At 41.9% G+C, this 22,571-nt stretch overlaps 1 protein-coding gene across 7 annotated transcripts in view; it reads right to left on the reverse strand.

Moving 5' to 3' along the window:
- The window catches only part of sobpa (sine oculis binding protein homolog (Drosophila) a), a 320,652-nt gene that overhangs the window by 14,757 nt on the left and 283,324 nt on the right, over positions 1-22,571 (reverse strand). For 6 of the 7 annotated variants that reach the window (XM_063040816.1, XM_063040815.1, XM_063040813.1 and 3 more), the window contains one exon: positions 11,589-13,573. In XM_063040816.1, the coding sequence (XP_062896886.1) occupies positions 11,591-13,573 (1,983 nt within the window). In that variant the 3' untranslated portion in view covers positions 11,589-11,590. The remainder of the gene's footprint in view (positions 1-11,588; positions 13,574-22,571) is intronic. The other variant, XM_063040814.1, reaches the window with a different exon arrangement.

Below are 22,571 nucleotides of genomic sequence, written 5' to 3' on the forward strand. Positions count from 1 at the left end.
ACCCTCTGTGTGGAAGAAGTTGCCCCTTGGGTTCCTATGCAATCTTTTCCCTCTCACCTTAAACCTGTGCCCTCAAGTGGGTGCCACAGTGGTGCAGTGGTCAGCAAGACTCTATTACAGCTCGGGGCATTCTGGAGTTTGGAGTTCAATTCCGGTGATGGTCTAATTGTCCTCCCCTTGGAATGTGTGGATTTTCTCCCCCAAGTGCTCCGGTTTCCTCCATCCCACTGTCCGAGCTTTTTTCGGGGTTGCTGAGGCAGCTTGGTTCAAAGGGCTGGAAGGGCCAACTTCATGCTGTATTACTAAATAAAATACAAAAATAGCTCTTGATTCCCCAAACTGTGTGCATTCACCCTTATCTATGATCCTCACGATTTTATGCACCTCCATAACATCAACTCTCATTCTCCTATGGTCAAAATAAAAAGGTCCCAACGTGCCAAATCTCTTTACATAACTCAGCCCCTTGTGTCCTGGAAACATTCTTGTGATCTCCCTTGCATCTTTCCAGCTTAATGGCATATTTCCTCCAGCAAGGTGACTGGAATGGGACACAATAATCCAAATACAGTCTCAGCAATGTCTTGTATAGCTGCAATATAAAATTCCAACTTCTATACTCGGTGCACTGACTGATGAAGGCCAGCATATCAAAAGCTTTCTTCATCACCCTGTCTACTTTGAAGGAACCATGTCCTTGTAATCCTAGATCTCTCTGTTCTACATTTCTGAACATTCACTGAAAATCCTACCCTTATTTGTCTTCCCAAAATGAAACAGCTCACAGTTATACAAATTAAACTCTGGCATTTCTTGGCCTGTTTATCTAGCTGATCAACATCTCCCTGTAAATCCAGATAACTAATTTCACTGTCTACAACAGCATCTATTTAAGTATCATCTGCAAACTTACTAACCATGTCTTACTAACATTGTCATTCAAATCGCTGATATAGATCACAGCTAGCAAAGGATCTAGCACCGAGCCCTGGGGAACACCGCTAATCATTGGCTTTCAGTCCAAATAACATATTTCCATCATCACCCTCTGCTTCCTACCATCAAGCCAATTGAGCATCCAATTAGCTAGCTCTCCCTAGATACAATGTAATCTAACTTTCCATTAGCAGCCTGCCATGTGTGGACCCTTAAAAGGTTTAATTGAAGTGCATATAGACTACATCTATCACTGCCCTCTTCAACCTTCTTGGTTACTTCTTCCAAAAATTAAATTCATGAGACATGATCTCCCACACACACAAAGCGTATTGACTATCTAAAATTAACCTTTCTTTCCAAATGCTTGTCTCTCAAGAATCCCCTCTAATAACTTAACTACCACAGATGTTAAAATTTCCTGGTATATAGTTCCCTTCTTAAACAAAGGCACATTAGTCACCCTTAGTCTTATAGCATTTCACCTGTCACTAACAATAATACATATATTTCAGCCAGGGCTCTCAGAAAATCTTCTTTACTTCCCATGCTGTTCTTGGATACATCTGATCAGGCACAGGAGATTTATCTAACTTTAAACATTTTAAAACAACCAGGGCCGCCTCTGCTATAATGCAGAATATCCCCAAGGCAACGCATTAAATATCTTGAAGTCCAAGCTCTTCATGTCCTTTTCCAAAGTAAAAACAGGAGTAATATTCACTGAGGACTTTGCCTATGGCTCCAATTTGGTCTTTGAGGGGCCCTATTCTCTCTCATTTTACCTTAATATATATCTGTGGATTCTTAAAAAACTTGAAGGCTCAAAACAAGGGAACATGTTTGACAACAAGGAGGAAGCTATAAGAATTTAGGAAAGCAAATAAACAGAAGTGAAAGGACAATTCTGTTTGAGTAGGGGGTAGGTTATTTTAGCTTGGGGGAAAAGCAAAGAACAACAAACAATTATGTGAAAAAGCTCCCAAAGAAAACAATCAACCTTTTGGATTTTATAAGTGTATTCAGAATTACAGTAAACAAGGATATTTTGAACATCGATTTCTTGGACTTCTAGTAATTGCACCCCCCCCCCCCCCCATTCACCATTACCTATTCCCATTTCCCCTCTCTCACCTTATCTCAATATCAGTCCATCACCTCCCTCTGGGGCTCCTCTCATTTCCCTTTTTTCCATGGTCTTCTGTCCTTTCCTATCTGATTCCCCCTTCTCTAGCCCTTTATATCTTTAACCAATCAACTTCCCAGCTCTCTACTTCACCCTCTCCTGGTTTCATCTATCACCTACTATCTTCCTCCCCTCCACTTTCTTATTCTGACCTCATCTTTTTTTCCTCCAGTCCTGATAAAGAGGTTTGACCTGAAACATTGACTCTTTACTTATTTCCATAGATGCTGCCTGACCTGCTGAGTTCCTGCAGCACTTTGTCTGTGTTGCTTGGATTTCCAGCATCGGCAGATTTTCTCTTGTTTATGTAAGGATATTTTTTAAGTGGATTTTCGGAAGGCCTTTGACAAAGTGCTGCATTAGGCTACTAAACAGGATCAGAATCCATGGTATTACAGGAAATATACCAGCATGGTCAGAAGATTGGCTGACTGGCAGAAAGCAAGGAGTGGGAATAAAGGGGGTCCTTTCTACTTGGCGGCCAGTGATTAGTAGTGTTCTTCAGGGGTCAGCGTTGGGTCCACTGCTTTTCACATTGCATGGTAATGACTTGGATGATAGAACTGAGGGCTTTGTGGGCAAGTTTTCAGATTATACAAAGATAAGTGGAGAGGAAGGTAGTGTTGAGGATGCAGGAAGTCTGTAGAAGAACTTGGACAGATTAGAAGAATGGGCGAAGAAGTTTCAGATAGGATACAGTGCAGGGAAGTGTATGATCATGCTCTTTGGTAGAAGGAATAAAGGTGTAGACCAGGGGCTCCCCTTGCTCAATGGTATTTTCTAAACAGGGAGCAAATTCAGAAATCAAAGGTGCAAAGGGACTTGGGAGTCCTAGTGCAGGGCACCCTTAACATTAACTTATGGGTTGAGTCAATAGTAAGGAAGGCAAATGCAATGTTAGCATTCATTTCAAGAGGACCAGAAGATAAAAGGAAGGATGTAATACTGAGGCTTTATAAGGTATTGGTCAGAACAGGATGATTTGGCTGATGAATACGTGACTGAGAAACTGGTGCAGGGAGCAGGGCTTCAAGTTTCTGGAGGATTGGGATGTCTTCTGGGGAAGGTGACACTTGTACAAAAGGGACAAGTTACACCTGAACCTGAAGGGGACAAATATCCTTTTGGGCAGGTTTGCTAGATTTGTTCAGGAGGGTTTAAATTAATTTGGCAGTGGGAAGGGAACCTCAGTGATAGGGCAGATGATGGGGCAGTTGGTATACAACTAGATGCAGTATGTGGTGACACTGTCAGGAAGGACAGGAAGATGATCGGGTAAAATTGCAGTCAATGTGATGAGTTGCGGTGCAACATGGTGACAAAATCAAAAAGACTGAAGAATATAGGACCAAAAGTGTTATATTTGAATGCACGCAATATACAGAATAAGGTAGATGGATCTTATAGCGCAGTTAAAGACTGGCAGGTATGATGTTGTGGGCATCACTGAGTTGTGGCTGAAAGAAGATTATAGTTGGGAACATAACTTCCAAGGATACTCATTGTATCAAAAGGACATTTGTGGAGGGGTGGCTCTGTTGGAAAAAAAAGAAATCAAATCCTTAGAAAGAGGTGACATAGAAACGGAAGATGTAGAATCCTTGTGGGCAGAGTTAAGAAACTGCAAGAGTAAAAAGACCCTGATGGGAGTTATATAGGACCCCGACCAATAGCCAGAATGTGGGCAATAAATTACACCAGAAGGTAGAAATGCCATGTCAAAAGGGCAATGTTACAATAGACATGGAGAATTTCAATATGCAGGTAACTGGGAAAATCAAGTTTGTGTTGGATCCCAACAGAGAGAAATTGTAAAATGCCTACAAGATGACTTTTTAGAGCAGCCTGTGATTGAGCCCACTAAGGGAAAGGCTATTCTGGACGGGGTGTTGTGTGTAATGAACTGGATTTGATTAGGGAGCTTAAGGTAAAGGAAACCTTAGGAGGCGCTGATTATAATATGATTGAATTCACCAGCAATTTGAGAAGGAGAAGCTAAAGTCAGAGGTACCAGTGTTGCAGTGAAGTAAAGGGAATTATAGGGGCTTGAAAGTTGATTGGAAGGGAACACTGGCAGGGATGACGGCAGAACAGCAATGGCTGGAGTTTCTGGGAGCAATACGGAAGGTGCAGGATAGATACATCCCAAAGAAGTAATAGTATTCTAAAGGCCAGATGGCACAACCATGACTGACAAAGGAGGTCAAAAACAACATAAAAGCAAGAGGGAGGACATATAATAGAGCAAGAATGAGTAGGAAGTTAGAGGACTGAGAAGTTTTTAAAAATCAACAGAAGGCATAAGGAGTGAAAAGATGCAATATGAAGGTATGCTAGCCAATACAATCAAAAAGAATCCCAAAAGTTTTTTTCAGATATATAGAAAGTAAAAGAGAGGTTAAAGTAGATATTGGGCCACTGGAAAAGTTGTAATGGGAGAACAAGGAAATAGTGGACGAACTGAATAAGTATTTTGCATCAGTCTTCACTTTCAAAGACACTAGCAGTATGACAGAAGTTCAAGAGCGTCAGGGGGAAGAAGTAAGTGCAGTTGCTATTACTAGGGAGAAGGTGCTTTGGAAGTTGAAAGGTCTGAAGATAGATAAGTCACCTGGACCAGACTGACTATACCCCAGGGTTCTGAAATGGGTAGCTGAAGAGATTGTGGAAGTATTAGTAATGATCTTTCAAGAGTCACTTTCTGGCATTGTTCTGGAGGACTGGAAAATTGAAAATGTCACTCCACTCTTCAAGAAGAGAGGGAGGCAGAAGAAAGGAAATTATGGACTAGTTAGCCTGACTTCAATGGTTGGGAAGATGTTGGAGTCCAATATTAAGAATGAAGTCGCAGGTTACTTGAGACACATGATAAAATAGGCTAAAGACAGCATAGTTTCTTTATGGGAAAATCTCACCTGACAGATCTGTGGGAATTCTTTGAGGAAATACCAAGCAGGATAGACAAAGGAGGATGTTGTGTACTTAGATTTTCAGAAGGCCTTTGACAAGGTACTGCACATGAGGCTGCTAACAAGATAAGAGCCCATGGTATTACAGGAAATATGCTAGCATGGATAGAGAATCGGCTGATTGGCAGGAGACTAAGAATGAGAGTAAAGGGAGTCTTTTCTGGTTAGCTGTCAGTGACAAATGGTGATCTGGAGGGGTCAGTATTGGGACTGCTTTTTATGTTATACTGTATGTTAATGATTGGGATGACAAAATTGATGGGTTTGTGGCTAAATTTGCAGACAACACGAAGATAGGTGGGGGGGCAGGTAGTGTTGTGGAAGCAGGGAGGACTTAGATTAGGAGAATGGGCAAAGAAGTGGCAGATGGAATACAGTATCAGAAAGGGTGTGGTCAGGCACTTTGATAGAAGGAATAAAAGCATAGAGTATTGTCTAAATGGGAAGAAAATTAAAATCCGAGGTGCATAGGGACTTGGGAGTCCTCGTACAGGATTACCTAAAGTTTAACTTCAGGTTGAGTGGGTGGTGAGGAAGGCAAATGCAATGTTAGCATTCATTTTGAGGGGAATAGAATATCAGAGCAAGGATGTCATGCTGAGGCTTTATAAGGCACTGGCGAGGTCTCACTTGGAGTACTGTCAGCGGTTTTGGGCCCCTATCTCAGAAAAGATGTGCTGACATTGGAGAGGATTCAGGGGAGGTTCAGGAGAATGATTAAGGTAATGAAAGGGTTATTGTAGGAGGAGAAAATGATGGCTCTGGGTCTGTCCTCACTGGAATTTAGAAGAATGAGGGGTAATCTCATTGAAACCTATTGAACATTGGAAGGCCTAGAGTTGATGTGGAGAGGATGTTTCCTGTGGTGGGGGAGTCTAGGACCAGAGGATATAGCCTCATATTAGAGAGATATCCATTTAGAATATAGATGAGGAAGAATTTCTTTAGCCACAGGGTAGTGAGTCCATGGAATTCATTGCCACAGGAACTGTGGAGGCCAGGTGATATATATACTTGATGGCTTTGCACCTATACTTTCTAGAGTTTAGCAGAATGAGGAGGGAGGATGTTTCCAGGAGTGGGGGAGTCTAGGACCAGGGGGCACAGCCTCAGAATTGAAGGATCTCCCTTTAGAACAGAGATAAGGAGGAATTTCCTTAGCCCGAGGAATCTGTGGAATTTATTGCTACAGGTGGCTGTGAATGCCAAGTTATTGGGTATATTTAAGGTGGAGGCTCTTGATTAGTAATGGGGTGTCAAAGGCTACAGGAAAAAGGCAGCAGAATGGTGTTGAGAAGAGGAAATATAAATCAGCCTTGAATGAATGGTGGAGGACTCAATAGACTGAATAGCCTAATTCTGCTTCTATGTCATAATTTTGTAGAGAGCAGTTAAAGCGCGGTGTGCAGTTTTGGGTATCCCAGTCTCATAGGGGTAGTGGATCTACTGAGTGTGGATTGCATAGATCTGCCATGGTGATACAGGAATGGAAAGTAATATTATGACAAGCAATGCATGATAAATGAACGCTTTTAATAAATGAGAAAGATGAGAAATAAGATTTAAGTTCTAAATAAAAACTGAGGATCTTCAGTGAGGATGAATTCTTCATAAGCAGTACATGAGGCACCACTTTGGTTATGCTGTTTGCTATGCAGATTTGACAGACAGCTGGTGATCTTTATTTTCTTCTAGATTCATTGATCCCTCTGTACAGCAGGAAATGCCAAAACTCCCTAAACTGCTGGGCATAAAATGAGGCTGTAGAACAATTATCTCTATGGATGACTATGCAGTCTTGTGACCTATTGTGTAGTCTAAATGTGGGACACTTAGCTCACAATGTACAGCTCTGGCCACTGTGTTGTAAAAAGGTAGAGAGGAACAAACAAAGCACGTAACAAATGAACAAAAGACACTATAAAGAAGTTCGTAGAAATCGTTTAAGAAGCTGCTCTCAAAATGAAAAGATGTAAATTTGTGCAAGGTGTCTAAAGACGGTGCTTGATTGCACAAGTGCAGAGAAAATGTTTCTAAGAATAAACACTTCTTGGGCTTCCAGCCAGGTACAGGTATTGATTATAACCGACATTTTGATGACAAACTCTGTCATCTTCTTCAGGGATGATCTCTGAAGAAGATGGCAGAGTTTGTCATCGAAACGTCAGTTATAATCAATAGCTGTACCCGGCTGGGAGCCTGAGAAGAGTTTATTCGTCAGGAAAGCACTAGATAATTTTACAAGATGTTTCTATGTTTGCAAAAACCAAAAATTAAGGGATATTAGTATTAATAGTCGTTACTAAGTCTATCAGCAATACAGGCAATCTCTTTACCTAGTGAACTGCCGTGGCTTATGCGAGGGATTTGAACTGAACAGCTTATGCATTTAAAATCAGTTGAGGTAAATATGCAGGTTAAAAGGACCAGAAAGATGTATGGGTAAGGTGGAACAGAGTGGGGTAGGAGAGGTGCATAAGGCTCAGCAGTTAGAGGAAAATAGCTTGCTCTGTGGTGTTTCAATATAACACACACAGAATGCCAGAGGAAAGCAGCAGGTCAGGCAGCATCAACGGAACTGAATAAACAGTCAACGTTTCAGACTGAGACCCTTCTTCAGGACTGGAAAGGAAGGGGGGGTCTCCAGAATAAAAGCGAGGGGTGGGGGGCCAGGGCCCATCTTCAGGACTGAAAAGGAAGGGGGAAGTCTTCAGAATAAAAGTGGGGGGCTGGACAGGAAGGAATCTGATAGTAGAGGAGAGTGGACCATAGGAGAAAGGGTGTTTCAATATTTCCCTTTGTAACCTAAGCCGTGTGTTCAATTGGATTGCATTCAACAATAAAGCTTCTTGACAAACAGTGAAATACTAGTTAGGAATAGTCGGAAAAATCACAGTTAGCAAGTGGAAACTGAAAGACAGCAGCTGTAGATAATGTTACATATACAATGAAACCACAGAAGACATTGAATCTGCCGGCTTAATATAACTGACTGTAACAGAATGCAGTGGGGTCGGATGCTAGGCTTGCGGTGGCTCTGGCAGGGGAGGGACACAGTGGTAGGTAGTCAGGGGGAAGGAAGGAAACTCAACCCATTTCTACACCAACTCCACAAAAATTCTCTATGCAATACCCTAATTCAAAAACTTTCATACTAGATTTGTAAAGTAAGACTTTGATTGGGAATCAGTAAAGAAAACAGCCTTAATTCAATTCTTGCACTGACAGTGATGTAGCACAGGAAGTAGCCATATGGCTCTCTGGTGTTGTTTTGTGCTGGGGATATCCTGTTGCATCCACCAGAGCCCTGTACTTTTTCCCCCTTCAAATGTGTCGTCTATTAGGGAAGCATTCCTTCCAGCATTCTCAGAGCTAAATGGAAATACCCGAGGAAAGAAACCTAGTCAAAAAGACAGACACTGATGGCTGATGGATTTGAGTTATGGCAGTTTAAAATTATTTTCTTTGCTAATTGCAGGGCTTGGGTCAGGTAGCCAAGTAGCAGTGCTTGTGAGAGACTGCTTATGCGTTTTGAAAAACCCTCTAAATATAGGAATAAAAGCAGAACACACTCTCTCCCTCTGCAACCTTTGACTGTTCTGTACCATGGACAGTGATTCTGTGAACCTTCCATTTGTGATTGGAAAACGGCGCACAGAAGATGGCCTCAGGGATGAGAGATGTTAGGCGAAGAGTGAAGGAAATGGAATCAATCTTCAGGGAGCAGACCAGGTGGTAAAATTAGTTAATTTTGAGTGGGTAAGGAGAAATTACTATCATCAGCAGTGCAACCATAAACTGGGGGCACACACTTCAGTTAATTGGCAAAGGAACTGGAGGCAAGCAAGTAAGTTTTTTTTAAAGATAAGGTGAGTTATCAGCTGGAATATATGTGGAGACAGCTTTAAAGTAAACTGTTCATTGAGAATTGAAAGTACCCTTGCACAAGAAAAAGTAACCGTGTTTTGGGAGAAAGATGGGCTGATTAGATGCTTTATTCAAGTATACTAGAAAAGAATGATGGGCTGAGGGACCTGTTAAGATGCAAGTCTATTATTTCTGCTAACCTTAAATATATGGCTCTACAAATCCTCTGTCCGTACTAAAATTCAGTGCAGTTGTGCTTTCACAAAGCACTAGATTTGTTGACTTTTACATCTGTCAGTCATTTTCCACTTTGAAAACCAAAGTTTAACGTCAGCTAACAATCGTTTCTCAACGTAGACAAGGGTAATTCTGGTAATATTGGTGACCTATTTGTAGACCAAGATTCTTCTGTGATTCCCAATCTGTTGCAGCCTAGGAAACCTACAGTGACTGCTGTGGTAATCGAAGGTCATTTGGATGAAGACTCAAATTGACAGGACAAAGAAACCCTACCAAAGTGCAACATCTAGCCAAAGTAAAACAGTGGCAAATATTAGCTTTCTGTTGAATAATTAAACAAAAAGGTTACGGAGTGAATCTCTGGTGACATTAGTATGCATACTAGAGGGAGGGTTGGAAGTAACATTGTAGAGGTACTTGCCATTTGTATAGCCCTGATGTGATTTATTTTAAACACATACATTTGTTCAACTCTGAGCATTGCCTAATCCTTCAGGACCATGAAGAGGTGAGAAGGCTCGGCATACCATGCTGCAAGGGCCAATCACTTTTAACAAGACAGTTGAAGTGAGAGAGGAAAATAAAACTAGGCAATGATGGAAGGATGCAACAATGGACAGGTTAAAAGACAAACATAATTTGAAGTGGGAACAACAACGTAAATGTTGTGTTTTTGATATTTTCATTTACAAAATGCAGAAATCATTAACATCTGATTTGCAGATCCAGGTATACCAATGTTTAGAATTATACTAGTTATCTGTAATAATATCACCTTGTGTGGCTTAGCACCATGCTCCTGAACTCCTTCAAAGCACCTCAGGGTGTTTTGCTAGGTTAAAGCCACTGAATAAATGGACTTTGTTATTTTTCTTCAACATTTCTAATGTTAATCTTCAATTTTAGCATTCCCATGAAAACGTAACTGTAAACTATTTCAATGAACAGCATTCTTTACTAATTGCTGGTGGGGACACTCTACATTGTATTCATCTTCGTTGTGGTATTTAATTGTACATGGGAGGATATCTGCAGTCCAGACCACCTCTGACCTTTCTCTCCTTAAAGGTCCCTTTACCATCCACAACACTGCAAAGCCAGTACATACGTTGCCTTTGTAACAAACGGTCAGGCATTTCCAACTCCTCACACAGGAAAATCAGCCTGTAAACCTCTGCCCAACAACATTACAAGTAAGTCCTCCGGTGCATCGAGATTTCATTCATTTTCATGATGGCAGCTACCATCAACCTACCCTAACTGAAATAAATAAAATGATAAACACTAAGCAACAGCCTTGGCTGCAATTACAGGTAATAAAATTCAGTTTGTCCTTTTTATTGCAGCTCCATATTGTGTGTGCTATTAAGACCTATATGTGAGGAGCACTTTGTATAATTCACTTGAACCAGAGGCTTGAGTTATACCTGTTCTGTCAGTTAGCCGGTCCCGTCCGCCCACCCAACTCACCAAGTCAATTACATCTTCTTGACTTCATAACTCAACTTGTGTCCTTTATAGTCACAATAGCTCCCTACGTTCATCAGGGGCTTTTAAATAGTTTTATTTTACCTTGAAAAACTGGTGGGTGTTTAAGGAAAGCAAATATAACAGTTAAAAATATAATCATGACAACATTTACAATCTTCATTTTATGAGATTCTTGCACTGGTGTCAATTAAATGATTTTAAGTGATTTCCATTTATTTTCTTCTGCAATTCTTCCAGTTTAATGACAGATAAGGTCCAAATTAAAGAGCTGCTTAAAGAGTTATTATTATCCACCTGAACTCAATAATAACTTTCTCTAACGGATTCTTAATCTTGTTCTCAACATTTAAGACTGGTCTGAATGGACATGATGTGCTGTAGTTTTCAACTCCAAATAGTTGTTTGTGCCTGTACCCTCCCTATTGTCAGAATATAAACTGACCAAAGTTCTGTAACTAGAATACATCAGGAGTAGAAGATGATCCAATACTCATTCCCTGTTACTTGTATATCAAACTGATTATTACATTTTTATCAATAAGCAGAAGACCAGATTTCCTTCTGTTAAAAGGTCCAAAACTGGTCTGAGAAACCCACACCAAACTCATTAATCAGGAGACCCAAGAGAGTGCAGCATCAATGAAATTAATCACTGTGCAAGTCAAATTTCAAATCACTAAGTAATCTGTCTGATTACCAGTGCAAATCACGCCCAGACAAGTGGCTAAAGTCTTACTGGAGGAAAAATGCTAAGCCAACTAACCTTAAACCAAATGCATTATTACAATTAATCATTGTTGCAATGCTCAGCGTCATAGTGAGCAGATACGTCTCTTTGTCTTCTTTAGTATTCAATATGTGCTGCCTTCAGGTTTTTGTAAACGCATTTCAAAACAAACCTTTACTTGTTCTGGTTTCGAATCCGGAGACATCTGCGTTTCAGTGGCGGCTCACTGTCCTCGGGCCCTGTGTTGAGTATTGGCGTTGAGGTTATGCAGGGTGCTATGGCAGTCTTTTCAGTCGCTTTTGGCACAGGCTGAATCAAGCAGCCCGTCTTGGGTACTACTCTCAAGGCATATGCATGGTCCTCATCTGCAGGGTTATGATTTACATCCTGCCTGTCCACCCCACCCAGGGGTGACTCAATTGAGGCCTTCTTACCTGCCTCTAACTCCAGCTGACAGTTTGATGTGCAGTTGTTTTCTTTGACAGACTCCAGCTCGTTGACAGCGATCTCCTCCAGCGGCTGCTGCGGCTGCTGCTGTTGCTGTGGTGGTTGTGACTGTTGTTGCTGCTGCTGCTGCTTATCTGAAGGATTTTCTGAGAAGTGGGAACCATCCACGTTCTTTGTGCCATTCATAACCAGATTGCAAGGTGCTAGATCCGAGTCACCTCCCGAGCTTCCTGAATTTAGCTGGATCGTGCTGCAGTGCGAAGGACCACTACAAGTTAACACCTTCGTTTCAATAGGGTTCAAATGAGGAAAATCCCTACAGTCGATACAGTTCCTTTTATCCGGACTGGAAAGAGTTAAATCTACAACACTCCTGCCTTCATTTTCAACTTTCACAGAAGCATGTAGAGGTCTGTGACCAATGTGATTAAGTCTGCTTCTGTGGCTCATGGTCAAGTCTATAACCTCATCGTGTGGAAAGTCTACTGCATCAGAGAAAGAAAAATCACTTTTAATTGGACCATTAGGCTTGACAGTTAGATCGACAATCTCACTCCTGCTGGTGTCAAGAAGCATGGCTGACTGGTTCAAAGAATGGGTCAAGCAGTTAGTGGAGGCTTTAATAGGCTTTGAAGCTCCCTGCTGCCCATTATTCCATGCCAAAGAACTACTTGGATCTTTAGTGTCATCTTCATTGCTAGTTGTGCTTGGAATTAAACTCTCAGCACTACTGGAAATACCATTGGTATTCTTGGAGTCAAACATATGAGGGATTGGAATGGGAATTGGAATGGGCACAGGCAGTGGAACAATAACAGGATAGGGCACCAAGAGTGTTGGAGGAGGAACTAAGGGAGCAAGTGATGGCACTCCAAAGTTTAAAAGGTGTGGGACATGCATGTGGCCATTTGGCATCAGATTAACATGTGGGAATGAAACATTAGGTAGGGGTGCTGCTGGGGGAAGTAACCCTTGATGATTTCCTGGCACAGACGGCGCTGGTGGGTGATGGAGATGTGGTGAGAGCATTGGCCTATGCATGGGGCTTGAATTAGGACCCATGGTCCTGGAGCCACCTGTTGAGGGGCCAAGTCCTGATATCATGTGGTTTGACAGAGGACTATTAGGGCTTGGAGTATGCGGTCCTCGGATAAATGGCGGACAGATCTGATGCATCATCTGCTGCTCCATTAATACTGGCAAAGGGACGGGTCCTCGATTTGTCATTACCATGGAGGGATTACCTTGGGGGCCACCCACTGGAGGCACAATGCTGGCTGGCTGCTGAAGCTGAATTGGTGGAACATTTGGGTTTTCATTTGCGGCTATTGGCTTAGAGACTGGAGTTTGGATTTTGGCAGCAGAGCTACTGGCAGTATCAGATGGGGAGAGGGCAGTAGAAACAATAGGGACTTGAGCTTGTGAGGAAGGTTGCACGGGAGATGGAGGCTTTCTCCGAGTATCAGTCAGTGGCATGTTCCAAGACTCTGGAGTTAGTAGTTGCACGCCTGTGTTATCAGACTTTTTTTCCACTGGAGGGTGCATTGTATTGCACAAGCCAGCAGGAAGATTGGCCTGTGTTTCTTTGTAAAAAATGTCCATTTTGTACTGATTGAGGCATTTTGCACTGCAGAATTGTAGCCGTCGCTCTCCATCTCCAAAGTCTAGGTATTCTTTTGTATGTCGGATGTGCTTGCACCAGTCACATACCTGTGGTCAGAACAATTGAAGCCACATTAGAAAGTACAGCTAATCCAAAGCAAGCAAACTGTAAATTTTTGTTATGAGTAACTCAAGAAGATATTTAAAGCTAATAGTTGCCAGACCATATTTGTTTTATCTTTTAAAGAGATGTCTACTTTCCTTTGGAAATAAACTGAATTTTACATTTTAAATAATTAGCAATCAGGTAATATTATCTTACAATGGTTGATCATGGCCAGTTATTTTATTGGTTGAAATAGAAACAGGCTTTAAACAGCATCCTTAATTTAGCAAAATGCAACAAGGTGCTTATAATGTAGAACTGTATTATTGGTGTTCTCTCATTAGTTAATGATTTTCAAATCCGGGATATTATTTCTCAGGCAGATCACAATATAGCCCAATATATCACAATATAGAACTGCATTTTGAGTGAAAAAGGGAGGCAGTAAGTAACAGAATGAATTATGCAACAGGCCCCTGAGTAGATACACACTCTTTCCATGAACTCTACAGGCAACCTCTTCCTGTTACCAAAGATCAGGCAAAGGGTGGAAGGGTTGACACAAATAACAATATTTTGCACCGTAAATAGAGGCAATATGACAATCTGTCAAATGTATCACTCTTCTTTCCAATTTGTTTAATGAAAAAAAAGGTCAATGCTGGCCATTGTAGCAGAATAGTTTTCATGCACAAAAACAGGTATGCATACGTTGGCAGGTGACAAATTACATCAATAATTAATACCCATTGAGCACAGTTTCCTACTGAACTCATTTTAGACAGTGATCTGGAGCAGATCAACTTGCTGATTCTCCTCTCCTTCCTTCAAGGCTACTAAGGTGATTACAACATTCTTTGACCATGTGTCGTCTTGACTAGGTGCATTTGCTACAAAACTTTATATTCTTTTCTCAATAGTTTTGGCTTTGCCTTCGCAATTAGTTCCTCGACATAAAGTCCCGCTGCTGTCTATAAGGAGTTTGTATGTTCTCCCCATGACCGCATGGGTTTCCTCCGGGTGCTCCGGTTTCCTCCCACAGTCCAAAGACATACTGGTTGATAGGTTAATTGGTCATTGTAAATTGTCCTGTGATTGGGCTCAGGTTAAATCTGGGTGGCACAGCTGGAAGGGCCCACTCTATATTTCAATAAATAAATAATACGATAGAAATAACCAGACCACAGAAACCAGCCCTCTTCCTGGGGGAGCATTACTATGTTTTGTTCAAATACACATTAATTCCTAATTTTTTTTTACATTTAGGCTGTGTTTACACTGGAACTCTTACCTTTAGAATCATTGAAATTAAAAAAAATTATACATTTATATAATAGATTATATAAATAAAAAAATATTTTTATAGATTCATAGAAATTTATTTCATTAAGTTCTTACGGCACAAATGTTCCAACAGTCCAGTTATTGCATCTAAGCAGTCTATCACATGCTTTTTATTCAAAGTGATTTGTACATCAAGGCAAGAGAACATATCTCGCCACATTTCCTTACAATGTGCTCTGGCAGATGCCAAATAACCAGTTCCAGCGCAATTGTCTAATGAGTGGAATTAGATGCCACACAATATGTCCATTTACACAAATACCCAACACCTCACTCCAGAAACACTGATAAATGCCACCGCAGCTAACTTCTCCTTATAGTTTTCATAAGCCGATCAATATGTTTGACCCAACGGTGATGACTGGGAAGCTCGTGTTACATTACTCCCCCCTTTTAAAGTTACGTATTATTCCTCAAGAGTAAATGGTTCTTGTAAAACATGGTCTTCAGTTCGATCACTGATCAGTCAATCCCACCATCTGCACCCACCTTTCTAGAATGACTCGACATTGTGAGGCGAGGGCTTTCTGTGGAATGGTATCATGATGAGGCTGACTAAGATCCAAGTTGGTTAACAAAGCCGGTTAAGTATGGATTGTCAACAGCATCTCCTCCATTGGCACAGGTGCACCACAGGCCTGTGTGCATAGCCCCCTGCTGTACTCACTTTGTATCCATGATTGCATGGCTAAGTAGAGCTCCAATGGCATACTTAAATTTGCTGACGACACAACTGCTGTTGGCTGAATCAAAGGCGGTGATGAATTGGCATTGGGGGGAGGGGGGAGGGGGGAGAGGGGAGAATGAAGATATGGTTGACTGGTGCTGCAACAGCAACCTCTCACTCAATGTCAGCAAAATGAAAAAGCTGATTGTTGACTACAGGGGGAAGAAACTGGAGGTTCACTAGCCCATCCTCATTCGGGGAACGTAGATGGAGAGGGTCAGTAGCTTTAAATTGCTTGGCAATGACATATCAGATGATCTGTACTGAGACAAGCATGTAAGTGTCATCACAAAGAAGGTACTCCCTTAGAAGCTTGTGCAGATTTGAGATACCACCATAAACTTTGACAAACTTCTATAGCTGCAGAATGGTGAGTAGTTGCATCACTGCCTGGCATGGAAACACCAAAGCACAGGAATGGAAATGGCTACAGAAATTGGTGGATACAGCCCAGCCCATCACAGGTGAAGCCCTACCCACCACTGAGTACATTTACATGGGACACTGCCACAAGAAAGCATCATCCATGATCAAGGACCCCCACAACCCAGGCCATGTCCTCCTCTTGCTACTACCATCAGGCAGGAGGTACAAAAGCCTTAGGTCCCACATCACCAGGTTTGGGATACCTACTTGCAAACATCCTGAACTGGCATGGATAACTTCAATCTCCACAACTCTGAATTGGTTCTATGACCTACAGACTCACTTTCATGACTCTTTACAACTCAAACTCTCAGTATTTTTTTAAACTTGTCCAGTTTATCTTCTTTTGTCTCCAACTTAGAATCTCATCCGGAGGACTGCACCTGTTCTTTTCCATAAATACCTTGAAACTGATGGCATCGTGATCACTGGATGCATTGTTCCCCTACACAAACTTCTGTCACCTGCCCTGTCTCATTCCCTAATAGGAGATCAAGTATTGCACACTCTCGTTGGGACTGCTATGTACTGATTAAGGAAACTTTCCTGAACATCCCATGAATTCTATCCCATTCAGCCCCTTTACGCTATGGAAATCCCAGTCAATATGTGGAAAGTTAAAATTATCTACTATCACAACCTTATGTTTCTTGCAACAGTCCGTGATCCCTCTACAAATTTGCTCCTCTAAATCCCGTGGACTGTTGAGTCATCTATAATATAGCCCCATTAATGTGGTCATCCCTGTCTTATTTCTCAGTTCCACCCATTTAGCCTTAGTAAATGAGCTCTCCAGTCTGTCCTGTCTGAGCTCTGCTGTGACATTTTCCCGGGCTATTAATGTCACCCCTCCCACTCCATCACGTCTAAAACAACGAAACCCTACAACATTGAACTGCTACTCCTGCCTGTCCTGCAACCAAGGCTCACTAATAGCTACAATGTCATAATTCCACATGCTGATCCATGTCTTAAACTCATCCCCCTTTCCTACAATCTTCCTTGCATTGAAATATACACAACTCAGAACATCAGTCCCACCATGAGCAACATATTGATTCCTAACTTTGCATGAAGGCTTAACAACATCTTTCCACAACCACTCCACTATCTGTTCTGACACTCTCATTCCCATCCCCCTGCAACTCTACGTTAAACACCCACCATGCAGCATCAGCAGGGGTATTAGTGGCCCTCCAAGTCGGGACCTTCTGTACAGGTGCCCCCTTTCCTGAAAGAGTGCCCAATGATCCGAAAGTCTTCCCTCCTGCACAGTCTCCTTAGCCACATGCTACAATGTATGATCTTTCTATTTCTGGCCTCATTAGCATGTAGCATGGGTAGCAATCCTAGGATCACAACCCTGGAGGTCCTGTCATTTAACTTAGCACCTAACTTCCTAAAATCACTTTGCAGGACCTCGCCACCCCTCCTGCCCATGTCATTGGTACTGACGTGGAACATGATCTCTGGCTGCTCACCCTCCCACTTAAGAATCCTATGGCCTCGATCTGAGATGCCTGTGACCCTGGCACCTGGGAGGCAACATACCATACAGGAATCTTGTTCTTGTCCACAGAACCTCCTTTATGCTCCTCAAATCAACGAATGCCCTATCACTACATCATGCCTGTTCTACCCCCTTCCCTTCAGAGCCACAAGTTCAGACTCAGTGCCAGAGAACTGACTGCTGTGACATTCCTCTGCTTGGTCAACCCTCCCAACAATATCCAGAGTGGTATACCTGTTGTTGAGGGGAACGTCCACAGAGGTACTCCGTGGAAGCTACCATTGAGAGCATACTCACTAACTGCATCTCAGTATGGTATGGCGATTGTCCCGTATCGGACCGCAAAGCACTCCAGCATGTGGTGAAAACTGCCCAGCGGATTACCGGCACCCAATTGCCCACCATTGAGAACATCTACCACAAACGCTGCCTGGGCAGGGTGAAAAGCATTATCAGTGATGCATCTCACCCTAACCATGGACTTTTTACTCTCCTCCCATCCGGTAGGTACTGCAGGAGCCTCTGCTCCCACACCAGCAGGCACAGGAAGAGCTTCTTCCTTGAGGCTGTGACCCTGCTGAACCTCACATCACAGCGCTAAGCAGTATTGCATCCGTATTGTACTGTCTCAGTACTTTTATATTTGTGTGCTGTAGCACTTACTTTTTATTCACAGTTATTTTGTAAATATCACTATTCTTCGTATTTCTGGTTAGATGCATTTCATTGGCTTTGTATCTGTACTTGGCACAATGACAATAAAGTTGAATCTAATCTAATCTAATCTAATCTATTCCATTTCCCCCTCCTGACAGTCACACAGTTGCCTGTGTCCTGCTCCTTGGGTGTAACTACCTCTCTGTATGTCCTGTCGAACAACCCCTCAGCCACCCTACTGACCCGGAGTTCATCAAGTTCCAGCTCCAATTCCTTAACATCGTCTGAAAGAAGCTGCAACTGGATGCACTTCTTGCAGGTGTATTTGTCAGGGACACTGGAGGTTTCTCTGCCTTCCCACAAGGAGAATTCCACTATCCTGCTTGGCATCTTTACTGTCCTAGCTGTGCAATAAGAAAGAGAGAAATTAAAAAAAACATGTAAAAAAATCTACCTACAGCCTCCACTTTTCCTTGCTGAAGCCTCTATGAGCCAAAGCTTGAACTCCTTGCTCCCACACTGGCCGCTCGGCTTAAACCTAAAGTCTTTATTTTGGCCCTTGCCAAATGCCTAATTCTTCTTAATCCAATGTCTCCTCGGGAACTGTGGCCCACAGAATGTCCCGAGTGATCCAACTTGCCTCTTTTGAACTCTCTCTTCCGCTAGGCAATCCAATACCCGAAGGAAACTGTGGCATGTAGGGTATCCCGACTGCCCTCGCTCCTTTATTTAGAACTCACTCCCCCCCACCCCCCCGCCCATACAGTCCAACAGCTCCTTGAGAACTGTGGCACACAGAATAGCTTGTCTGTCCCTGCTCACTTCTGACCTCTCTCCTCTCCCATTGTGTAATCCAACGCCTTCAAGGGAACAGCGGCCCACAGAACGTCCCAAGTGCCCACCTTGCTTCTTCTGAACTCTCTCTCCCACGACACAATCCAGTGTCTCTAGGGGAACTGTGGCATGGGGGAGGACTTATTGTATCTCTTCCTTTTGCAACCTCTCACCATTCAAATTATAATCTCCCTTCCTGTTATCAGCAGTAAGTGGATAAACTCACATTTATCCATATTATTTCATACCTGCCATACCTCTGCTGGTTTTGTCAGTGATATAAATGGAAGATAAAATTAATAGAGTCAGCTAATCAGGAAATATTTCTTACATCACTGTACTGTCTTACTGAGCAAAATAAAGGCAGTTTGTAAATTCAATTACCCTTAAACAGTTTTAAGCTATGTCGCTACCTCAAAGTGATATTTAGGACAAACTTTGTTCCCTTCCCAACCTTACGCCACAAAATTAAGGTGACACCATAACAAACAGTAAATGAAATTAAAAGAACATAATAGATAGAAATGGGCCATTTTTCCCCTTGTGTCAGCACCAGCATTCATTACTGATCTGTTTTTCTAGTGTCATATTCATGCACTAACCCCATTAGCCTTGATTATAAGGTCAAAGAGTTATACAGCCCCTGCCTGTTTATGCTGACCAAGGTGTCTTCTTGAGCTCGTTCCATTTGGTTGAATTTGGCCCATATCCTAAAACCTTTGCTGTCCACAAAACTGTCAAAATGTCTTTTAGAAAGCTGCAATTGTACCCACCGCTACCACTTCTGGCAGCTTGTTCCATAAACCCGCAACCCTCTGTTTGAAAAACTTGCCCCTCAGGTCCACTTTAAATCTTTCCCCTCTCATCTTCAGCCTATGTCATCCAGATTAAGATTCCCCTATTGAGCGGAAAACTACTGTAACCATCCACTTTATCTGTGCCCCCTCATGATTTTATAAACCTCTATAACAGGGATTCCTAACCGTTTTATGCCGTGGACCCCTACAATTAAGCGAGCCCTCTGTGGATCCCAAGTTGGGAACCCCAGTTCTATCCTTCACTCCAATGAAAAATATCCCAGTCTATCCACTCTCTCTTTATAACTCACGCCCACCAGTGCTGGCAACATCTTTATGAATCTCTCCTGCACCTTCTCTAGCTTAAACTTATCCTTCCTGAAGTATGTTGACCAGCGCTGGATACAATATTCTAGGTATGATCTCATCATCATCTCTTACAGCTATAATATGACATCCTGACTCCAATAATCAGTGCCCCACTTGATGAAAGCAAACATGTAATTTGTCTTCTTCACCATCCTGCCTTCATGTGTTGCCGCTTTCAGTGAACTATGTGCCTGTACCCCTAGGTCTCTCTGTTCTACAACACTCCTTTGGGGCCTATCTATTTGTCTTGCCGCGGTTTAACTTCTCAAAATCTATTGCTTTGGATTTGTCTGTTAAATTAGATCTGCCATTCTTTTGTCCAGTTTCCCCGTTGTATTTTCACTGCCCATCGCACCTCCAATTTTAGTGTCATGTGCAAACTTACTAATCATCATTCTCATCTAAATTGTTATGACATATGAAAGACAACAGCAGACCAGTCACAAATCTCTGCAGCACATCCCTAGTCACAGGCCTCCAAAGCAAGAAGCAGCTCTTCAATATTGTTTTCTTAATATCTATAAGTCTACTAAGCTCCTTCCTGAATTTACATAGCAACTGAGCCTCCAGAGTCCTCTTCCATACAGAATTTCATGATTCACTGCCCAATGGGTGAAGAAATCTTTTCTCATTTTTGTCCTGATTGGCTATGCCCTTGAACACAGCAGCAATCAACATGGGGACTATTTTCAAAAAAAGCCAATTTAAAAGAGGCAACCTTTCAAAATACCTAATTAAAAGTTAATCCCAACAAGAAGTACTTTAGCACCAACTAAATTTGTAATGAAACCAACCCAGAATTTACAAAGAAAAAGAAGCAGCAACCTCAGACAAAAGTTGTGATTAACTACTTACCCATGTGTACATTTCAGGTCAAACTACACTGTCAGCTGCCCTTCTCAGTATACAGGTCTTCTACACTCCATTCTGTGTATCCAAACCCACAAACAATTTACAGGGTATTTAATGGTAAGATCAACTTTACAATTCAATTTATTCTGTAAACACTTAGGCTTATTGCAAATGTCAATAGTCAATGAACATTTCCTATGAATTGAAACTTGATCTTATCAATGGGAATATGCATTGCAGCCAAACAAACAGCACTGATACTTAAGTATACAGAATTTGCAATTCATCATATCCTAAATGTGAAAAATTACACCACGCTGACAAATACCACTGATTCATGTTGAGAAGTAAGTGACAAAAGAGCAGCATCCAAATCATTCCTTATTTATCAACAGGGATGTGTATCCATGTTAAAGCAGTTCCCTGTTATTGTGAATTCTGTGTGTGGAAGCACCATATATCCAGGTGCTTCATTCTCAATATTGCAGCAGCCCGAGCCAGACTATGTTTCAGATTTATTGTTGCTATAAGCTTCATCCAAATGTATTTGTAGCACATATACATTCCCACTGGGATTGTAAACCAGTGATCTCCTTGGCTACTACAACCAAGGCTCACAGGGTGAAGATCCACCAGCCAGTGCAGTAAAATGCCCCATTGGCATGATCACACTCATCTGACTCTTATGTAAACCTGACTGGGTAATCTTACACATACTTCGTCACCTAGAAAATAATTTCAATATCAACCAAGTCAGGATTACTCATAGAAAATCACAGCCAGTTGCAGATTTCCACACCTGTAGAGGGCTGGCACACTTAGAACTGGGGTGGGGCACTGTCTAAAGGGTAAGCGCAGGAGGTAAGATGTGACAAAAGGCAGAAGAATACTTGAAACAGACCTTAAAAGAACACAAAATCTGAAAGAACGCAGAAAGTGCTGGATGAAATTTGAAGAGAAATTAAGAAAGCAAAATTGGGGGGGCGGGGGGGGAGGGATGCATGTAAAATATTAAGTGAAATTGTTGTTAATGCATTGTAAATAGCCTTAGCACTGTTCCCTGTATTACCTCACCTGTCATTGTCTGCCAAATTGAGGAAGAACTGTTTATTCCCACACTTTGTTGACTGTTGATCAGCTTGTTAGTATATGGCTCCAATTCCATTTGCAGTAAGTTTGTTCCTAAAACTCATGCAGGACAAGGTGTGCATCATCAAAGATCCCCAGCACCCAGCCCATGCCATCTTTTCGCAGCTACTATCAGGCAGGAGGTACAAAAGCCTGAAGTCCTCCCCACCACTTGGTTCAAGAACAGCTACTTCCATTCAGTCTTTCAGTTACTGAACCAAATGGCAAACCCTAATCACTACAGTTTCACAAGACTATGATTACTTTGCACTTGAATAAATGGACTCTTTTGCTCCTAATTTTTTTTGGAAATAATTGTGTATAATTTATTAACTACTGTTTTCTGAATATTATTT

The sequence above is a fragment of the Mobula hypostoma genome, chromosome 2, assembly GCF_963921235.1.
Source record: "Mobula hypostoma chromosome 2, sMobHyp1.1, whole genome shotgun sequence".
Taxonomy (NCBI): domain Eukaryota; kingdom Metazoa; phylum Chordata; class Chondrichthyes; order Myliobatiformes; family Myliobatidae; genus Mobula; species Mobula hypostoma.